Source organism: Barbus barbus, assembly GCF_936440315.1.
Source record: "Barbus barbus genome assembly, chromosome: 2".
NCBI classification, from domain to species: domain Eukaryota; kingdom Metazoa; phylum Chordata; class Actinopteri; order Cypriniformes; family Cyprinidae; genus Barbus; species Barbus barbus.
This window is the reverse complement of record NC_136730.1, coordinates 23629843-23652208: the sequence shown is the minus strand read 5'-3', so window position 1 is coordinate 23652208 and position 22366 is coordinate 23629843. Positions and strand designations below refer to the sequence as shown.

General features: G+C 40.4%; 2 protein-coding genes across 3 annotated transcripts; one reads left to right on the top strand and one right to left on the bottom strand.

Moving 5' to 3' along the window:
* Window positions 1-890: 890 nt before the first annotated feature.
* Window positions 891-14106, top strand: LOC306843287 (muscarinic acetylcholine receptor M4-like). Its single transcript, XM_079374674.1, has 2 exons — window positions 891-1254; window positions 10241-14106. Exons 1-2 carry the CDS (start codon window positions 1200-1202, stop codon window positions 11725-11727), a joined length of 1542 nt encoding a protein of 513 aa, XP_079230800.1. The 5' UTR covers window positions 891-1199; the 3' UTR covers window positions 11728-14106.
* On the bottom strand, window positions 12892-21617 carry LOC306843296 (midkine-B-like). 2 transcript variants are annotated; one of them, XM_079374685.1, is made up of 6 exons: window positions 21435-21530; window positions 19088-19272; window positions 16775-16857; window positions 15780-15947; window positions 15437-15598; window positions 14178-15005 (listed from the first exon to the last, which is right to left on the bottom strand). In XM_079374685.1, exons 2-6 carry the CDS (start codon window positions 19099-19101, stop codon window positions 14977-14979), a joined length of 456 nt encoding a protein of 151 aa, XP_079230811.1. In that variant the 5' UTR covers window positions 19102-19272; window positions 21435-21530; the 3' UTR covers window positions 14178-14976. The 2 variants fall into 2 exon arrangements, with proteins under 2 accessions (XP_079230812.1, XP_079230811.1); XM_079374686.1 differs by lacking the exon at window positions 19088-19272 and having other exon boundaries at window positions 12892-15005; window positions 21435-21617.
* Between the last annotated feature and the right edge of the window lie 749 nt (window positions 21618-22366).

Sequence of the window (22366 nt, the reverse complement as noted above, 5' to 3'; positions counted from 1 at the left end):
AAGTAGCCTATGTTAAATGTTTATTTTTAAATTAGCACTACTTGGCTTTAAACAAGTAAGAATTTATTCCTCGGTTTTAATGGGCTTAAAGTTTTAAACTACTATGTGAGCCTCTTTTTAAATAACTGGAATATAAGACAATCTGATTGTAAACATTTTTAAAGACTATTAACTCTAAATTATGGAGTGGGACAAAAACACTCTTCCAGCCCCCAGACTTGATAGTTTTACTCAGTGAGCGAATTATGCAATGACAGTCATTGGCTCGACGTTTTAAAGGAATTTCATTTGGGCGCAGTCTGTCAAGGAGCAACACAATTTGTCTTTTCCAAATGACTACTATCTTACTTGCTTGTAAGTGAAGTGTAGGTGTGACGTATTTGTAGCCGAACATTTAGGTCTATTTGTGTTTTGCCAGTGATCCTAATTATTCTCGAACTCCCTCGATCCACTACCTCAGGCGAACGCGGTTTCTCTTCAAGAACGCGTGTTAGCTGAGCAAAGGCGCACTTGCTAGCTTTTTATCTGCATTTTGTCTTTACTGACATGTTAGAAACCACAGTTGACCGCAAACATACTTAACCTTTTGTTTTGACAAACCGCCATAATTCACACCATGGTTTTACTCAGTAGTAGGTTCGCCCTCCGCCTGTGGTTAGCCAGATCCTGTAATGAGTTCTGACAGTCTGTAAGGCGGTCATTGTAGTAAACGCGTTTATCTGCACGGATGTTTAATTAGAGTTTGCGGGAACAGACAGCGCTGGGTTCACAGGACAGTGCTAGCTCTAGGTTGATTCAGTCGAACCTGCGGACTCTCAGGTGATTGGCTGGAGGTGGATGACATCATTGAAAGTCCGCTGCCTCAGCCGAGCGCTAAACTCCTGGAAAGAGATCAGAGGCGTTCGCGCAGATGGCAGCCACATCTGGCGGATTGTAAACCGACTTGATCTAGAACCATTCGCTCGATGTGTGTTTAGGTGAGTAGCCGGTCGCGATGGTCAGAGACTTAATGAGCTCCTCACCGCTAGCGAGAGCCGCGCGCGTCAAGAGCGCATGATGTGAAAAACAAAGTGCTCCCGCGCAACATGAGGACAGCCCTTCTAATAATCTTGAGGAAGAACTTGACGGAGTGAAAGAGGAAGGGTGGATTCGTTTTCTTTTTTCTTCTGGCTGGCTGAGCATTTTCAAAATCATGCAACATGAATGTAACTAACAGCACTGGAGCAGAGGGACTCGCGCCCTGGAACTTCGACGGTAAGTTGCGAGTGAAGGTGGCAAGCTTAATACAGTTATGACACGAAAGAGTTAGAAAATAAAGGGGTTCTCTTATCACACAAAAAAAATTACGATGAATGTGTGCATTGCGTGAGTACACATACTGAGACTGACATATACATGTCCAAAGTAACTCATATTTGTGAATGTAATGGTATTATTCCAAAAAAACAATTGTCCACGATTGTTCAGGATTTCTGTTATTGTCTAAGTAGTCTATGTAATTTTGTAGGTCCATTTACACCTTGTGTCTGTCAGTTGGAAAAGCATATGAAATAAGTATTAATGGTACTTACAAACACCAGCAAAATGGCTAAACCCGTTTATCCCATTCACTATGTACCTCAAGGCAAATATTGGGAACAACAAAAAATGTAGCCCAAATTCTAAAATCTCGAGAAACATACATGTAAGTAAATTATTAGAGTTCAATCTGAAAAATGTTACTCAAATTATACATTACATGGTAAAACAGAACAAGATTTTGAAGTGGGGCGGTTTGAAGAAACATGGACTGTCCGTGACTGCATTCATGCCATGATGCTTTTGTTAATTCTAGATACAGTTAAATAAAATGGTTTATTTGTGTGTTATTAAAACAGGCTATAACCATAAACAGTTTTGGCTCTAATTTGCTCCAAACTAAGAAACTGTATGATTATATCCTATGCCATTTATGTTTTTTTATATATATATATATATATATATATATATATATATATATATATATATATATATAGGTGCTATAACACTTTTGCTGAAAAAAAAAGGAATTTAAACATCAAACAACTTAAACATAGTGTGCATGTGTGTGTATGTGTGTGTGACTGATGAGTGATTCTGTGGTAATTTTTACTGGATGTCCTGATGCATTTGATAAGGGCTGGTTGAGATTAAGGTGAGATTACTGTTTATGTTTACAAGTAGATTAGTGTAGGTTTTAGGCAGAAAGGGATTTCTTGCCAATTCACTATTGGTTTGGCTTCACTCTGTCTCTGCCACTCTGTTAACTGATCTATCAGGACCTGATTCTCAAGCCTCTGTGGTCTCTTTCTGTAGCTTGTGCTTTATGATTAATGCAGAGTAGTAACACAGCCCAATGTTATACCCCCACCACAACATTTACTTTGTACTGTATTTTCCTCTGTGAAGCTTGATGCACAATCAAATTGTGAAAAAAAATTATCTTAAAATTCCCCCCCCCCCCCTCTCCTCTCTCTCCCAATCAATTTATATACACATATAATGTATATTTGAACATGCAATGACTTTCTGTCTGTTCCACCTGTTCTGTTCTGGTTTTAAATAGATGAAATAGATGAGAAAGGGGGAAAAGTAAAGCCTGCTCAGTAATACCTCACTTTCAATGAACCATCAAAAATCCCATTTGCAGTAGAGAATGCACATTTATATTTTATCTAAATACTCTGTGCATTGGATCCAGTTCTCAAATTTGCCATTTAAGCTCATAAGAAGCAGAGTGCATATCACCACAGAGCAGACACATATTCCCCCTTAGATACTTGCACAGACTCCTCTCCAAACTGACATTAAAACAGAAAACAGAGACATTTTGGAGCACTGAACACGGGAGAAGGAAACTAAAAGACTGAGCGTCAGTCACAGTTCACATGGAGAGCGTTTTAAAGGAATACAAATCTCTCAGTTCCGTTATCTCTGACCGACTCAATCATATCTCACTGCTGCGCATGACAAGGGCTCTTTGATTCTGTGACCATGATTCTGTGAACTGGTAAAGTACTAGAAGAATCACCCATACTGAAAGTCTGATGTCTCTCTCTCTCTGTCGGGCTTTCTCACTCTTCCTCTCCCTCACTCTTGCTCTCTTTGTCTCTGGCTGGGTGTTAACCCAGTTTCACAGAAGAAAGTGTGTCGCTATGCTGCTGTTTCACCCTGTTACACTCAGACAGAAACACTCTGAGAAAAGAATGAAATGCCTGGAGACACAGCCAGTTCTCTGTAGGATCTCAACAGGGAGAGAGAACACAGCTATAACAGCTGAAGCAGCAGGGTTGGTTTATAGCTCTAAACAAAGCCCTAACATCCTGCCACTGGTCACCAACAGTTGCATCACCTGTAACACCTTTAGACTAAATATTTCATCAGACGTAGCACATTTTAATTGTCAGTACAGTATATCATTACTATGCAGAAGACTTGAGTGGATAGTTATAACATCATGTAAGCCACTCAAGGGACATTAAAACAGATTCTGATCCAAAATGGCGCCCTCTACTGTCAGCATGCACCAAACTGCTTTGAGGGAACATACAGTACAAAGACTTAAGATTATGAAACTGTGCATTTAAGCACTGATAGTAATGAGATTTTATTTATCATTACAACAAGGATTTCTAGCAGTCATATCTTCTGAAACCATCTCAAATCTTTTTTTTCCTGGGTTGATTCTTGTAGGTTTGGGGATCAGCTGTGACTGTAGCATGCCAAGAGTTCAGATTGGGTTTATTTAGTATAATTGTTATGTATGTAATTATTATTGGCATTGATCTCCAGAGTTTTCATACATGTGAATTAATTTCTCATGGGAGTTGACTCAAATTGCCATTTCAATGGAGTTTATTGTATCTTTTAGCACCTTGAGAGAAAAGCAATGCTGAACTTTGCACTTATCCATAATCAATACCACGTAATGCCACAGGAAGTCATCAGACACTGACAAATTTGTTTTCACCTACTGGAGAGGATAATGCTGATAACTGGGTGAGTTGTGGGCCGGTGTGTAAATAATTGCAAATGTTCTTTTCATGCCGCTCAGGATGGCACAGTTACCAGGAAACCATCACCCACATCACCATCTCTCTTAGACTACCTGCCAATCAGAAACATCTAGAATATTTCACTAGTTGTTTAAAACCTCCCATTAAAATGTGTTGTCAAGCCTATGAATGATGTAAGGATACCGCCTCACTTGTCACAATGCTTTTGATGTTTTCCTCATCTGTGTGCTGATTAGCTTAATCAGAGCTGCTAAACTGTAGCACAGCAGGGCATTGTGCCTGATTTCGATCCAATATTCAGAGAATTAGCAGAGATTAGAATTGTTTATGTGGGAGAGAGAAGGAGAGAGTCATTAGTTTGACAGTGGCCAGTATGGGGGATCTTATAACGAGCACATAGCAGAATCAAAGGAGGAGTCTGATGAACATACCACAAAGCAGCCCACACACACTCCCACTGCGATGTCTGTCCAAATCTGCAGAGGCCTGTGCGCCGTCTGTGTGTCCTGGTTGCCTTGTTAACAAACTCTAAGTTTTGATTGTCAAAGACGCTTTCCGTTGCTGGTCCCAATGAAAATTGGAAAAAATGTCCTGGAAAGACAGGCTGCACCACACTAAAACACTAATTAAAAACTTTTTTGATGGTTATATGGAAGCTTTCAACTTGTTATTCGTATGCTGACACATAAACTGTTATAGATGTTTATGTTCATTAACAGATAGTCGTGTGTGATTTTTGTTATACTGGTGGGGAAAAGTATATTTGGTAGCAGATGGCTTTATGTTTCGAGCTGCCAGCTGGTAACTGGAGGCTTTCTGCTTTTAGTCCCAATAGAGTCACTAAATGAGCAGCATCCGTGTGTTTGTTAGTGTGCATGCATTTGTTTGTGCAGACAAGCGTGTGTGACTATATCCATAGTCAAATTCTCTGCAGCTGAGTTGACTCCCTTCCTGTTCTTGTCATTCAATTAAATTTAAAAGTAGAAGTGTTTAGCCTTTATGAACATGTAAGAGTGTGCCAGTGTGTGTGAAGCAGAGAAGTGTTGGAGCAACAGCTGCTGTCTTCTGCATCCCAGTGCTTAGCACAGGAGACACACAGCGGAGAGAATGACAGTTTATATAAAAGTCTCGGTTCGTGACTCGCTTAGGAGACTCTGGAAACGTCTTTCACTGTATTTCTGACAAGGCGTCACCACCTCACTGTACACGCAGCCAAACAGCCAAAATGCCTAGCATCAGTGCAGAGAGAAGATAGAGTCTCCAATGAACAATAACAGGCTTTTGAAGGTACTGACACAAACACTGTAAGGTGTGACAGAACACCTGGTGATCCAGGTTGTTTTGTTCTCTCTTTTTTCTAATACGTCTTTTAAAAAACAGCAGTAATAATCTATATAATAATTTTCAAGTGTTTCTGCATATGCAATATTACATAATGGCTATTTATGATTTATTATATCTATTATTATGATTTATGTCAGTTTTGAAAATATTTAGCAGGATTTGGTTTGTGTTTAAGATTTTTTGTCAGACCAACCACAAATATTTAATAACTGACTTGAGCAAAAGACGTCAAACAGAGCGAGTGTGCTCGAGAGAGAGGGAGAGATAAGGGTCATCAATAAGGAGTTAATGTGCAGAATGTGTCCAGAGAGAGAGATATGAGTAGAGGTGAGGGCGGGTAAAAGTAATGAATTATTATGATTATATAAGCCATGGAGCTCTGCTTCAGCCTAATGGTGTTCAGTTAGAAATGAGCACTATTAATAAACACATCAGTGACATATCACTGCTCTCATAGTTACCTCTCTGGGGTCATTCTGTAGACACAGATTACTGTCCTCTTGGTAACTCTAGACCGGTTAGATGGGTATTGTTTTTCAAAGCTCTGTCAAGCAGGTCCCGTATCGACTCACTTAGGACATAGAGCTGGGGAACACAGAATGGGGCAGAGGAATACATCTGTGCGGCGTTGGCATGGGGCTGCTGCGGTGCTGAGAGCCAGCTGAGATCAGACCCCTCATATCTCACTGCTGCAGGCTGAGCACTGATCACCCTCTCTGCATCTGCATCCTGCCAGCTCCACAGCCACAGCTGTGTGAGAACTTCAGAACGAGATCCCATCCCAAAAAAAGAGATGCCGCTCATACTTGCTTAATTGTGCATGTAATAATTGTTTAGCCATTGTGAGGCTGCGTCATGCATTTATGGTAGTAAATCATGGTAGGTTATGTTAGAGGGTGGTGTGATTTAGTGTATGTTTGTTGTTGGCCCTTTTAAAAAAAAAATCCCAGATCGAATCCATGAATAAGCTTTCACAGTTCCTCACACAATATTTGATTTTTGGACTATAAGTGGATGTACATTTGGGTGTCCGGTTTCAGTAGTGCATGCTGTCGGCTTCACGTATTCATCAGGCAGCGCGATACGGGATTCCTCGGTTAATTTGAGATCGACTGCTTGTCTCCGTTATGGATATTCAGTTCCGCCCATCGGATGCAAACTGCAAAAAAAAAAATGGCATGGATAGAATCAGCTGCAGTTTGGAGGAGGAGGGTGGTGGCTTTGCTTGCCATCAATTTCAATGAAGCAATTGCACAATCTGTTCAAAATCCACTGGTAACAGCAAGAATCTAATGTTTAGTGCAGGATTTGCTGAGATGTTTGTCAGCATGTCGAAATGTTCCAGACTGTTTTTATCTCCTGACATGAGAGTCAGTGCTGTATTGTGCTGGTTCAAAGCTCAGCCACCCTCTCAGCACACAAATGTCACTCCATCCTCAAAGAGCTTCGACTCTGAATATTAACCTTCAGAAGAGGGGAAAACCCTCAAACAAAACAAACAAACATAAACATCGCCGGCTCTTTCAGGTGACGTTTCCGTGCTGCCGTTCTGCATTGAGTGGACAGTGTTTTTTTTAAAGGTCTTCATGGGTGAAAAAAAACAGATCTACAGGAAGAAATAAATATCACTGAATGTAAAGCACACCAAGAAAATGCAGCCATCAGAGAGAGTGATTTGTCCTGACATTGAATGTCTCATTATATATTTGCTTTAAGGACGACTGTCTCAGACTGTTTGTGTAAACAGATTTCATTTTTGAATGCTAGGCTTTCTACTGGTATTATTCTGTTTATGAATTCTAATTCCAACTGTGAGATTTTTAATGACAAAATGCCAGATCAGATCAGAGGAAGCCAGGCAGAAAAGTCAAGCTTTCAACCGAAGCTGATCTTACGGAGATGTGATGGAGCTTTTCAACTGGCCATACTTGCAGTACTTCTTTATGTGAAGAATCCTCACACCCTGCCTTTGGTTCAGCGACGCATGCGTGTGATGTGATGAGATTCTGCCTTTTTTTGACAAGTGCTGCTGTTGTCTGAGAAATAGCTTCTGTCTACACATTTACTGTACTGACAGTAAAACAGATAAGGATCGATATTATTATGATTAATAAAACTGCAATGAAAACTAAAGGAATTAATTTTTGTTAACGAAGACATTTACAGTTAACAGGCTCCAAATCCATGGTATGTTATAAAACCATTTCCAGCACATCTGCATTACACAAGAAAAGAAGTACATGGCAATAACACTTGAATTTGCTAAGATTTTTTTCATTAAATGATACTAATCATTGCATTAACTTTGTCTGCCTTAAAATACTAAAATTAAAATGAAAACTAAATAAACTGAAATTAAAAACCTATAAACGAAGCTCAAACAGAAAGAAATAAAGCATGACACACACAATCAATCTTCAGCTGTTCCGCTTCACTGGAGTAGTTTGGGGTTTTAGGGGTTGCGGTTTGTGTACAGATTCAAATTGTACAAGAAAGCTAAATAAAACAGTCCTGGAGAGCTTTCTCCCATGGTAATATCAGATGAATATTCTTGATTCATATTTAATGAGGCTTGGCACTTATCTTTCCGCTCTGCTCAAATCCACAGTTGAGTAATTGCTGATTCATATTTGATAAGGGGTAAAGAGTCCTCTCCCCACACTGAATCACCTGCACCCGAGGGAGAAATACAGAACCAGACCCAAACTTTCTAATCTCTGAAGTATCAATGGCCACAGTCTTTAAGAAGTGTGATCTGTTTTGGCATGAGCGAAGAGGAGAGAATGTGTGTCTGTTTGTCAGAAGCTTTCAAAAGGAATAGGATATGTGGTGTCTGGCTGTCCAGAGTGTGGCAGCGCTTTGATGCCTGCTGATGATCAGTCAGGTGGTTTTAAGAGAGAATAAAGATAAAGAGAGGGGTTGGGTCGGGGTCCTTCCTCTGGTGGGAAACTGATTTCAGATAGTAATAAAGATTTTTATTAAGTCTTTACTCATCAAGAGTAGTTTAAAGCATTGAATAATTTAGGGAGGCAGACTTTGCAAGTCCTTTAGCTGCCTTTATTCATGGTGATGGGTTGTAGTTTCTCTGGTTATCCAGAAGATGGCAACCTTCAAAAGATTCAGTATGACAGAAACGACTCTAGAAATTAAAATGGGTAACAGTAAAGAGATCTGAGTTGCATTAAATTGGTTTTTGCACATAGGATGAATACTTTAAGTATGACAACAGCTTCTCAGTATAAATGAAGGTGATAGATGATTCATGACCTGGAACCAAAACCTTCTCACATTTATGCATTCATTAGAATTGCAATGCTTTTTATGTAGGCCTACATTTTTTACTTGCCTTTTTATATGGTAGTGCAGGGTGTCTGGTACTGCACTGTCTCTCGTAAAGTTTAGCATGCAGAATGCATCATGACAAAACCTCTAGAAATGCAGCACTCATTCATAAATGGGAGGCCAAAACCCTCAATATTTCATAAAACAAGATCCTTACTTGAATATCAGTGATAAACGAAGCAATGTAAATATTAATTTTATGGACTGTGTGCATATAGTAAATGTGTACAGAAGTGTGGTGCCAAAGGCTTGAGATTCTCAGCACTAAGGTTCTCAGGGTTCTGTGTCAATTAATTGTCTTTAATTGTTCCTGAGCAGCTCAAATCATTAGGAAGCCCAAGGGGTCAGCTTTGCGTTCTTTGATTGGATAGTGTTATAAGGAGTCAAGCTTGTGTAATAAAACATGAGCATGTTATTAATCATGAGGATTGAATTAATCTTCTCTTCACCTGAGACTGATCACCCTGACGCCTGAATGCTTTCACACTGTCAGATTTCAACACAAATGTGTAGCTCAGTAATTATTTAGTAACATTTTAGAATAAGCTTCAGTTAGTGCATTAGGTGTCAAGAACTAACAATGAACAATCATTTTTACAACATGTATTAATCTAGGTTAATGCTATTTTATAAATATACAATTATGTAATTAATGTTTGCTCATAATACATTAATGTTAATTTCTACAACGTGAAATGTTAAAAATATGTAGCAATTAACATTAATTGATACTAAGCAAAAGTATCATTATTTAATGTTTATAGTTATCTCATTAGCTAATTTTAATTAATTGAATCTTATTGTTACCAAATATTTTATAATAAACAATAGAAAACTTCTGGTTTGTATTTAATAATAACGCTGAACAAAACTAATTTTGCATAAATTAACATTAAAAAACAAATACCATGTATAAAAGTACATGGTTTTTTGACCCTAATGACCATTCTATGGTCAGATGTTAGTGCCAGTGGTGTATGAATTTTACACAGTTTTTATTAATCAAAGCATTTCAAAGAAATTCAGAGACTGTTGAAGAAGAAGAAATGTTTGAATTAATGTTTGATTCCAGGCTGCAATCCTGCAAAATTGCAAAACTGCAAGAAAAAAAAAAGAAAAAGTAAATTAGACTGAGATGTATAGGGCTCTATGATTCATGATGACTATAACAGCTCTAAGTGATATCAGAGCTGTTGAATTACTTCTTGCCAGCTGGGTCACATTCCACCAAACAAATGTACAATAGTATCCCAAAGGATTTTCCTCACTGATTTATTTCTTTCCATATGGGCACAATTACAGAAGTCTTGGAGAACTGGGTCTATTCCTTTTAATATAAACAGCATATTTATATTTCAGGATGCATATGAATGCTCTGCAGTAGTACGCATCATAATGAATGTCATGCTGTTCCTCCATATGCAAACACTGCCTATATTTTTATCAGTCTATGATTAGTTTAAAGGATTGCATCCACACATTCTGAAATCGTTTATTTATCTGTTGTGTGTGTATTTCAGGCTCGTTGAGCAATGTATCTAGTGATGCCAACTTCAGTTGCGACGGCGGCAGCACCAATGGCTCATGTGCAGGGGTTGAGGCGGACGGCGGCAGCTCCTACAAGACGGTGGAGATGGTCTTCATCGCACTGGTCACAGGATCCCTTAGTTTTGTCACCGTTGTGGGCAACATCCTTGTCATGCTCTCAATCAAGGTCAATCGGCATCTCCAGACTGTCAACAACTACTTCCTCTTCAGCCTGGCCTGTGCAGATCTCATCATCGGTGTGTTCTCTATGAACCTCTACACCGTCTACATCATCAAGGGCTACTGGCCACTCGGCCCTGTTGTGTGTGACCTGTGGCTCGCGCTGGATTACGTGGTCAGCAACGCTTCTGTCATGAACCTGTTAATCATCAGCTTCGACCGATACTTCTGTGTGACTAAACCCCTGAGTTATCCCTCACGCAGAACCACCAAGATGGCCGGCCTCATGATCGCCTCCGCCTGGATCCTGTCTTTCATCCTGTGGGCTCCCGCTATCCTGTTCTGGCAGTTCATCGTCGGAGAACGGACCGTAGCACCTGGCGAATGTTACATCCAGTTCCTTTCCAACCCCGCGGTCACATTCGGCACGGCCATCGCTGCATTCTACCTGCCAGTGGTCATCATGACGGTGCTTTATGTGCACATCTCTCTGGCCAGCCGCAGCCGTGTGTCCAAGCAGAAGCCTGAGGCCAAGAAGGAGAAAAAAGTCCCAAAGTCTAGCGGTCTGCTCAAGAGTCACATCTTGAAGCAGAACAACAACAACCAGTCTCCTCCTAAGCCCAGCATAGATACCTGTTCTACGGTGGACACCTTGAAGAACGGCAAACTAGATGAGTCTGTGGTGTCTGCTAAAGCGGACTCCTGCGTACAGCCGGAAGAGAAGGAGAGCTCGAATGACTCCAGCACGGCCAGCATAGCACCTAAAGAGCCTAAAGAACGAGCGAACAGTGAGGCGACTTCAGAGGCTGGCCTGACACCTGCTCCGGCAGACGCACCTAAAGTGAACCCTCAATCCAAATGGTCCAAGATCAAGATAGTCACCAAACAAGCAGGAGACGAGTGCATCACAGCCATCGAGATCGTCCCACCGAACAGTACTGGCGATAGGCGCTCCATCCCTGTGAACCGTCCCCGCATGGTGGCGCGCAAGTTTGCCAGCATCGCCCGCAGCCAGGTGAAGAGGAAAAGGCAGATGGCGGCACGAGAGAAGAAAGTGACAAAGACAATCTTCGCCATCCTGCTGGCCTTTATTATCACATGGACGCCATACAATGTGATGGTTTTAATCAGCACGTTCTGCCACTCGTGCGTTCCAGACACAGTCTGGGCCATTGGCTACTGGCTCTGCTACGTCAACAGCACCATCAACCCCGCTTGCTATGCACTTTGTAACGCCACCTTCAAAAAGACCTTCAAAAACCTGCTCATGTGCCAGTATAAGAACATCGGCACCAGATGAACTAGGGAAGAAGCAGCCAGCGGAGATGGAGGGTATGATATGGCTGTCCCGGCTTTTCTGGCCCTGATAAGGCACTGTGCAGTACATTGTGAGGCTTCATAGTCCCATAATGCTGAAACAGTGCATCATAACCAAAAGTTTATGTTTTAAGGAATCAGTGTTTACAAGAAGATGATGAGCGATGGACAAGAGACTGAAACACAGAAGAAATCAAGCTGAGGTCATGAAGCAAATTACTTTTCCAGTAATCTGATCATTGCTGCACTGCTAAAAGCAATGGAATTTTTCACTACAGTAATGTGAAGATCAAGCCTATGACAGTGCATTAGAGAGGCCAGTCATGGCTCATTATTCCCAAAAGTGAAGAGAGAGAATCATAGCAAATATAAACCAAAAGAGACTTGATGAATTATAGGATTTTACTGATTCACTTACATTGCCAGTATAGCACAAATTGTATCAATCAAGTCCTTTTGGGTAGTATTAACACTGTTTCTGACCCAGACTTCTGTGACAGGATGCAAATTCATCATGCAGAGTTGAAGAAGATGATTGGAGAACATATCACAACCAGAACCAATAACATATGGAAAAGTTACATGTTAACATATGGAAAAGCTTCCTGCTTGACTGTTCCAGAAAGCATGGTTCTCCCGAGTGAGATTCAGTTTCCTATACCTGCACCTTCCACTTTCCAAATGAAGGAAGTCATAGACTGAAGCTGATTGCTGACCACAACAGCTGTGTAGTACATTACATTCAGAGCGACAAATTCAGGGCATGTGGTTCAGCTTGGGAGAAGTTAGTCATCATTATCCTCTTAGCGTGATCCTCTTGAGGTTCTGGAATAGGTCAAAATTCAAAAGGATCTCCTCAATGGATTGGGATAGGCATTATAGACTTTAAATGGGATGAGACACTCTATACTGAGCTGAGAAATGTCACTGTAAAGGTTTGATTTTACAGAGGTGTGTAAATATGTTTAGTTATGATGAATATATGCTCTTGACGGTATTATTTCTTCTCTGCATTTGATGTCTGGATGTTTGTGTTCCTCTTGTATTTAGTTAGTGATCTTCATGTGATTTTACAGATTAAATATTAAATGTATTGTTGTCTGTATGCAAAACTGTTGAAACCATTTATAATTTGTGAAAAAATAATAGGAGAAAGCTAGTACATTTATTTAACCTGTTTATAAGATGCTCAATTTCAAGCATTTCATTTAAATCGGGGCACAAAAGACTGTCCGTAAATTTGAGAAATGGAAAATTGGTTTTATTTCCCCCTGTAAAACAGTGTTGATTTAGTAGATACCTACTTCATAATATCGTTTTCTCATGGTGCAATATAATTTTGCCTCGTTTGTATTTAAATACAGAGTTTGTAACTGATGAAACTGCAGCATGTAAACCAGAAGGAATGATCTCCCACAGTTTGTTTGAGAACATGCGGTCAGAATTAGCACAGAGGGAGAAATGTGTTGATGTTTTAGGGCTCATGTTGTTACATTATTAACAAGCTGCCAGTTTCAGCAATTACAGACTTTAAAGCATTAAACCAAAGCGGTCGTGGCACTCTGGTCTGTTATTAGGCCTGGTCTGCAATAGAGATTATTCATTCATTAGCATCATTTTAAGATGCAGAGACTTGCCTCTCCAACATCTTGGGTTTGGTTTCATGTTTCTACCTCATATGCACATCAAATTTCCATTCATAGCGTCTGTATCTCCAAACCAGCACTGAATCTCTTTTTAATGAACAGTAAAGACAGACTAAGTGACTATTATGCCATTGAAAAAGAATTTAAAACCAGATTTCCATTTTTCTGAATGTTTTAAACTTGACAATTGCTTTGGTCTTCTGATACATGGACTGTGTTGAAGTAGGCTGCTCGTGCTTTCATAAAAAGTGTGATGCAAACTCTACGAAGACTTCACATTGGAATATCGTTATCTCTAAGAGAGTTATGAAACTGTAACTCCTTTTGTAACTGTACTAAAGAAATTCAATCTTGCAATCCGATCCGTTACTAAATATTGTTCTTCTGCAATTCTGAAAATAGCAAAGATCAAATCTTCGCATCTATTAGATAACCAATACAGCAAAATGACTTTGCTAATCGTGCTCTCTTTCCTTCGGCCACTTCAAATGTTTATAAAATGTAAATTATTATGGGGATTAATAAATACATCCCCCATTTAACTGTACCTGCTGAAGGGCAAAGTCAATGTTTATTACCCCAGTGAAGCTGATGGAACGAACACACTGTAATTATTGACTTCTCTATACCACTGCCCTTAAAGAGCCAGTGTACATAAGAGTGAATGGTTCTTTTTCTATTGCATAAAGCTTAATAAAGATCTTAAGCGTACTGACCAGGAGGAGAGGAGAATGCTTATTTTTTTACATATTCATAAACACAGATTGGTTTGCATAATGAGAAATTTGGAGGGCTCAAGTGTCTTTAATAATGAACTGTCATCACTCATTTACCTTTAGTCAACACTACATATAACACACAACACTCAGTAACAAAACTTTCCTGTCTTTCTTAAATGTTTATAAAACAGGTTTGCACAAGAGGGAACGGTCTCCTCTCCGTGCAGTTTAATGCTGGTAACCCTGTCACCCTTAGGTCTGTTAATAACAGTCAAGTCAAAAGGAAAAGTAACAGTATTGGGGTATTTTCACTTTTACATAAACTACACCTTTTATAGAAAAAGAGAAATCCTTTATTTCAAACAACACTCTTCAGTTTTATATTTTAGGATACAAAAAAGAGAAAGGTGACTTATCCAAACACTACTTGTATACCCCACTAGTAATATAAGTAGTAATACTAGTAATAATAATTTTACAAAACCAAATTTGTAAGTAAAACAGTAATAAAATAGATGTGTCTGATTGAGTTCTACTGATTGTTGTCCTTTAGCAAACGAGAGGCCTGAGGCTTACACAGCTGATAGACAGAGAGAGAGATCTGTGCTGGAGGAATGGGTCAACTACAGGGCACCACATGCTAAACAACGGCATTTTATTCTCCCCTCCCCCCACACATGAAAGAGTCACGTAATGTGTCAAATACTCAGCTGGTTCTCTGTCATAGTCTGCTAAAGCTATGTGTTTGTGGTTGTAGAGCGAGTTCCGCTCATGCTGAAGAACACTGAGTATAGAGATATAAAAGGCCGTGTTTGGATGACGGATGATCACGGGGTGTTCACTGCTCCTCTGGATCTCTTGCTCCCTTTAGTTCCCTTTCCCCTTGCCTTTCTTTCCTGTGGAGAGATTGACACAAAATCTCATTATTCAGATCCGGCGGTAAACCCGAACCTCTTGACGACGCCTTCCTGTCTCACGCTGGTTAGGAAATGCATATGCTCTTAGAAAATAATGCTACAGTATTATTGCTTGAATCCACATTCAGATAAGCATATTAACCATACGACTTGAAAGGACTGACTTAGACATCTGCCTCTTATGTATGAGCAGAGGTTCATTATTGATTTCAGAATCTCACTTAGACACCCACCACGGCCAACAGGCCAAGATTACACAACCAGAGCAGATTACACGCATTACTTTTTCCATTCAGCCAAACCAAACTAAACTACTGCTTACAATGTAACACCTGTTGAGTCATGTGTTTTTGAGGAAGCTCTTATTAAAAAAACTTATGTCAGTTCTGGGTTTGGTGTTGAAGGTGTACCTTTGGGTTTGTTTTTGACCTTGGTGGTGCAGGGTTTGGGCACAGAGATGGTTTGCTGACAGTCGACGTTGAAGAGAGCCTTTACAAGAGTGCCAGTGCGGCTCTTTGTGCTTGTGGCTGCGTCACACTCGCCCCAGTTACCAAACTTATACTTGCAGTCGGCTGCATGAAATGAGTTACAATTTTGTATGTAAGATAATATGAAATGCACAGAACAAACAGAAATACACAGCAGCACAAAAGCACTAAATATAAAAATTAAATGCCACAAATAAAGTGATGGCTAAACGTAAAGAACTGAGAGAAGTTAGAAAATTTCAGCTGATTGACCAGTCTCACTCACCTCCAAAGTCTTTCTTCCAGTTGCAGGGCACTCGGCATTTGACTTTCTTTGTCTGCTCATTGCAAGTGCCTTCCCTCGTGCCTGCTCCGCAGTCCCCTTTATTGGCCACACAACTGCCAAAGCGCCACTCCGCACAGTCCGAACCACCCTTACCTCCTTTATTCTTCTCTGTCACATGACACACAAGCAACGTTATTTCATTTCTCCCCTTCAGCGAAGTATCACAGAAACAAATTTTTAGTCATATGTCAGTATTTGCTTAAAGGGCTAGTTCACCCAAAACTGAAAAGATATTTTGAAAAATGTTGGTAACCAAATAGTTGCTGGTAGCTACTGGCTTCCATATTCAGCAAATGTTTGATTACCAACATTTTTCTAAATATTTTCTTTTACATTCAACAGAAGAATGAAACTCTTGGAACCACTTGTGGGTGAGTACATGATGACCATTTTAATTTTTTGGGTGAACTGTCCCTTTAAGGCTGGAATACACTAACATTAAATGACTTAAAATCAGAACAGATTTTAAAAAATACTAGGCATCACACTTGTCGCATATGTAAATGGTTACAGAAGAAAAAAAACTGGGCAATATACAGTAAACATTTGAAAATCACACACCACCAGACTTTCAAGCCATTCCTAACAGAAGAAGTACGATGAATGAAAATATGCGTTCTAAAACTGGCTCAAAATATCATGTTTGGATAGCAAATAGAAATAACAATCCTTCAACTGGATGGAATCACAGTCAGAAGCTAAAAATTGGAGACTGTACCCATTATACACTATATGCAATGTTCTATGAAATGGTCAAAATTTGTAGACTAGCGCTGACTTGTCCAGACTCGAAATTGGGGCAAAATCTGTTCAAAAGTAGTGTATTCCAGCCTTAAGTTTCAAAGTGAGAAATCACAGGATATAATTCTAGATGGGAGCTGAACTAATGTGAGAAAGGAAAGAGGGGAGAGATGGTCTCTTCCAATATTTTATACCTTTGTTGTTTTTCCCAGCCTCTGTGGTCACGATCATTAAGGCCACCAGCACCACGATGAGGGTGGAAAACAGGCCACGCATTCTGAAAAACACACAGAATCATCAGCTGTTGCAGAGCAAAATTGCAGTTTTCAGTAACTGAACATTTTCTGTCATAAGAACAGTTATCAAAGGGCAGGACAGTAATCGAGCCATCTATGCTGAGGCGTTACTTCGCCCTTTTAATATTTCAAATTCTCAATTAGAGATGAATGAATGGAGCTGATAAGGGTGATCATTCAGAATGATTAATTAGAGCTTCACTGACTGAATTCAACGGACTGGCATTAAAATGTCGCAGACTTGGCTCGTGCAAACACAAAAGGTCATAATGCTGAAGGACTGCATGATTCTCTGCTATCACTGCCACCAGATTACAATGTAACAATAGCGCTTAAATTTCTCCAGCCGCCCACAGAAATGGCACACAAACACATCACGCAGAAGTATGATGTAACAGCTACTGAAATGGGAGAATACATGGTGAATTATAATAATTTGATGTTCTTGGCACTGAAAACACTGCCACTGTACTAGCTTGTTGCTTTGAATCAGGAAACATAAACATCCAAAACAACACAAGAACATTCACAACCTTGACTAACATCCATTCACACTCAAAAGAAAGAGACTTGTCGTGTGTCTTTGAACATGTCCTTCTGTCCTGCTGGTATCTGGCCAGTTTTCTCTCCATCTCTGCTCAGCTGTGTATAAATGGTGTAAATTAATACGTCTGTATGAAAGCACCTCTCTTTTGCTCTTCTGCTTCTCAACATGTCAGCATTAAAAACTGAAAAAAACCCAAGACCCCACAGCGCTGACAACTGTGGGATGTTTATTTCCATTAACACCGTGAATGGTAGGTGCAAAATTTAGTTTTTTTCTGAGAAAAAGAGCTTATTCAATCTCACATTTATTTGCCTGGATCATCTCAAATGAGGGTTTCTCCATGTACACAGATCTGCTTATATGGGTTTTGTGTTTGTGACTCTGGCTGCATGAGCACGCTCTTTAGCCTTTGCTTGTGATCTCCATGGCGATGATTCGCCCGCGTGCTGTGAGATAGTAGGAGCGTATTGTCTGAAGAGAATGGAATCATCGCTGCGGGACGTCATTCTTCTGGAACGCTCCGTGGATATGAAGGCAAGAGGACTGAAGCAGCAGCTCACGCAGAGATGTACACTCACATATGGAGCCACACAGATTACAGAACGCACATTCATACATCAGCCAGCTTCCCACAGACACATTTACTAACAACTCAGCACCATTGTCAGTGTGGGAGTGACTTTTTTGTCAATAAGACGACATCCTGGTTCAGAGTTCTGTAAGCAGGAAAAGCAATTAACGGAAACAAAAGCTGATCTCCTGTTGAAAGAGAGGACGGTCTCCGTAAGACGCAAGACTCAAAGCAGCCAGAATTAGCTGGACTGATGAAAAGCAGTATTGTACCGTCTTTGAGTATAATTAAGCATCTATTAGGTCCAAACTAGTCTCTCGTTCTGACTACACCACTTTCCATTCACTGCAGTCGGAGTGTCTGTCCGTCCATTCATTTGATCAATCACATTGGCTGTTTTGCTCAAGAGGGCCCATTGGATCACATGTTTCCTAGCTGCTCTTGTTCTCATCGTGGTTGAGTGAAATATTCTGGACTCTTGCTATCTCTCAGCCGTAACTTCCAACTCAAACTCTTGTCCCAGCACAAATGCTGTCCCTCATCACTCAGGCGCCAAACCTTTATAGGTCACCATAAGCAGAGGCAGTAAAAATGCTTTCTACCTCTGTTTTTTCCCTCCATCTCTCACTCTCAGACATTAAATGCTCTTCTAAAGCCGTTTATAAAATATTCTGTTGACCCAGTAAATCCTGCAACTCCCTCCAAATAGTAATTAAGTGTCAGCCGCTCAGTGGAGCGTGACTAACCTCTCTCAGAAAAACACAAATCTCGAGCACCCCAACCCCCATTTTCCTGGCCCAAAAATGTCTTCACCCCCTCTCCGGGTCCAAAAAATTCCCCCTCCTCACCTTTTTCCTCTGACCTTTCTCCGAAATCTCTCATCAGGCAGTCTTCTTTGTGGTAAACGTGTGTGTGTGTGTTTGTGTGTGTGTAAATGATGGGGGGAAGGGGTGTTCCAGACATCCTAACGAGGATGTTCTGACCCGCTGGGTCCACACACACATCTCACATCTCATACACTCTGAGGGTAGAAAGCCCTTTAAAAGCCCCATTCCTCTCACAGAAACACACGCTCTTTGAGGGCCTTACTCACTCATCATACGCCATGGGGCTTCCATTATCACAAGCGCAGAGGAATGCGGGACTGCTGGACACACACGGTTTCTCTTCTCTCCCCTCCTCTGGTCCTCTCTCCTCCCCTCACATCTTTTCAGAGTGTTCCAGCACCCAGCGCTCGAGTGTGCGAGGCCCTCGCCGCGCAACCAGCTGGACTTCAAACTCATTTCCATAGCAGAGAAAACAACACAAAGCTCTGACCCACTTCACTCATAGTCAGACATATGGCACAGTTTCACGCTTATCAGTGCCACTTCTCAATTACAGATTTCCATTTGGAGTCTTTCCTTTCAGCAACTCTTAAACTCTATTACAAATGCTGCGTTTTTCTGTAAAGACTATATTAAACAGAGGTGCTTTCATTAAGTCAATGCAGGCCCTTAAGGCTGAGCTGGTACTGTGCGTTAGTCTTCAGACACAGTGCAGAGGGAGTTCAAGTCAGCACTGGCTTAATCACTCATCTAAACCACAGAGAGAGAGACTGACAGACAGACATGGGGGAGGAGAGAGACATCTAGAGACAGTGTTCAAACCAAAAACAGCTGTTTAAGTTCACTTCAGCACAAGATTTACTCACACACAGGTCTGAGGCTAGCAGTCATAAATCATTGTGAGTCTCCCATCATTCTTTCTGATGGGCGTGTGCAGCTGGGTGATGTCCACACACACACACACACACACACACACACACACACAAAGGCTGTCACCAGCCCAGTGCTGTGAAGCATTAGGTAAGTGTTACACCAAATGCTTTGTGACAGAAACTGTGACCAGCATAGCACTGGAGGCCTGTGAATCTGAGAGTTCCGAGTTAGTGAGGCACACACACAAAAATTAACATGTAACTACATCTGTGCTCCTTAAAGAGAAATCAGTGACTGAGACATGTTATATACACACCCTGAGGACATACACTCATGTATCCATGTATATGTAAGCTGAGTTAAAAGCACATCTTTACTATGCAGAGGGCATTGTAATATTGCTCTGAAACACACTCCATTTCTCCTCTGTGGTAATGTGAAATAAACCCTTAAATGCATATGAAACTTGCTAACAAAGCATGAGTGGTGTCTTATATAAATAATAACGTCTATGTATAATACGCATGTGTGCTCACTGCCCAGATTTATTTTATTTAAACGAACTGGTTAGCAATCATGTGATCAGTCTCCTCTCACTTACTGTCTGTTTTATTTGATCTGATCACAGTGATTTGACCCAAATAATATCTCTCTCTCTGCTATATGCTCACACCAAACACAGGGCAGAGGCCAAAAGGTTGAATGTTTACAACTTTGCTGAAGAGCTGTGAAGTGGTATAGCTCCAAATGTGTAATCCCTTCAATAAAAGTGCATTTTTTGCACTTTCTTAGACCCACTCTGGGATGAAAAGGCCCTGAAGGCGTCTAAAGAAAGAGAAATGAAAGTGTGTGTGTGTGTGTGTGTGTGTGGGGGGGGGGGGGGGGGGGGGGGGGTCAGAATGCAGGTCAGGTGAAAAGGATCTCTGAAAGAGCAAGAGAAGAAAAGATGGAACGTGGTCCTCTTCCTTTCTGCCCTGCACCCTTTGACCACACTCACTTTAATCACTCTATTCAAGAGGAGAGATAGGGAGTGAATGAAGCATAAAATGCATAAAATGAAGCACACACACACACACTTTTCACATGCATCAGAAATTCAAATACATTATTTACTATTTGCATTTCAGTCAGGCTGAAATAAGCCAAAGTCAAAAGTACATAGAAAAATAAGACACTCATAACACTGACAAGCATCTGTGCAACACTACTGGTTAGTGTAGAACACCACCTGCTTTGTGTAAAAACTTTTTTGCAAAGACAGTCACAACAAGCTGCCTATCCACACAGCAACTGGGCACACTGAGTGTGAGTGAGAGGGGAGGCGACCCAGAACATGCCTAACGCTGCCCAAAAATGCTTTTTTAAAAAAAAAAAAACCTGAACACAGGTTGCGCTACAGCCGATAATACTAATTCTATAATACTATAAAATTTTACTCTATGGACAGTAAATGTAATCAATATACATAAGTCTCAAATTGTGGTAGAAAAATCTTACATTTGTCCACTAGAAATCAAAAATCAACTTTTAAATACGTGTTTTCCGCTCTTTGTTCGTGTCTAAATATTCTTAGTCTTATGTGTAGCCTATATCGCGTGGACAAAATTCTTCATGTTCACTTTTTCGCTTTATAACTACCCAGTGGCACTTTAAAAAAAGTTGAGCGGAGTAAATCAAACAGAAAAGCCATGTCCTGGTCAGCTAACAACTGTTGATGTGAAAAGAGCAAATGTAACTCACTTGTTTTCTGTGTTGAAAGTTTCCACACTGAAATGTCTAGCTGAAGTTTCGTGTGTGAACTCTTCTCCAGCATCCGCCTTTATGCGTCGCTCCGGCTCTTTGTTTCCCCCCCGAACTAATTTAAGCTGCTTCTCTCCCCCCGAACCCACTGAAATTAACCCCGCCGTGACGTCGCAGCCCACGTCAGCCTCAGTCAATAGACCTCAGACACATCTTTAAAAAAAAACAAAAAAAGATTATATATGACTAATTCTACTGTGAAAGCATTTAAAAAAAAAAAGAAAATCAATGGATACAAAGCTGGAATTTTGGTCTCTTATCACAAAAAGGTCACCTACACCAATAAAAACAGGACAGTTTGAACTTGTAAAATACATGTACACAGTAATATACAGATTTCCAAATAACAGCTAGATTTAACAAACTACCTCTTTAAATCATACAAGTACTTTCTTACAGTTTTGTGTATATTTTTGTTTATACTGCAAACTACTAAATCGTTTTAAACAACTAAAATGTTTTCAGAGGCTATAGATTCTCTTCTTTTTGCCTGCTATGTGATTTTATGTGGGTGAATGTGTGTGTAGACCCCTAAGGGCAGGAAACAGCAGCTCAATAGGACAAATGGTGCAGTCAGATAAACAATCTCTCTGCAGGCTGAGATAGGCCAGAACAGAACACAATGACCTGAGCCAACTCTACCCATAAAGCCATTCTCATAGCGTTCACATACTGTAAAACCTACTCTTACTATACATACACTTGTCGCACAATCATGCACTTTTAAAGCAGCACACACACGGCAGTGACGGCACCTATATATAGATCAATAAAAATTGACTGCAAACTACAAGGATGTGGAGCATGAGATAACATTTTTGTTGATAGCAGAATGAAAAATGGATTTTTAAAATAGCTTTCCTGTTAGCTTT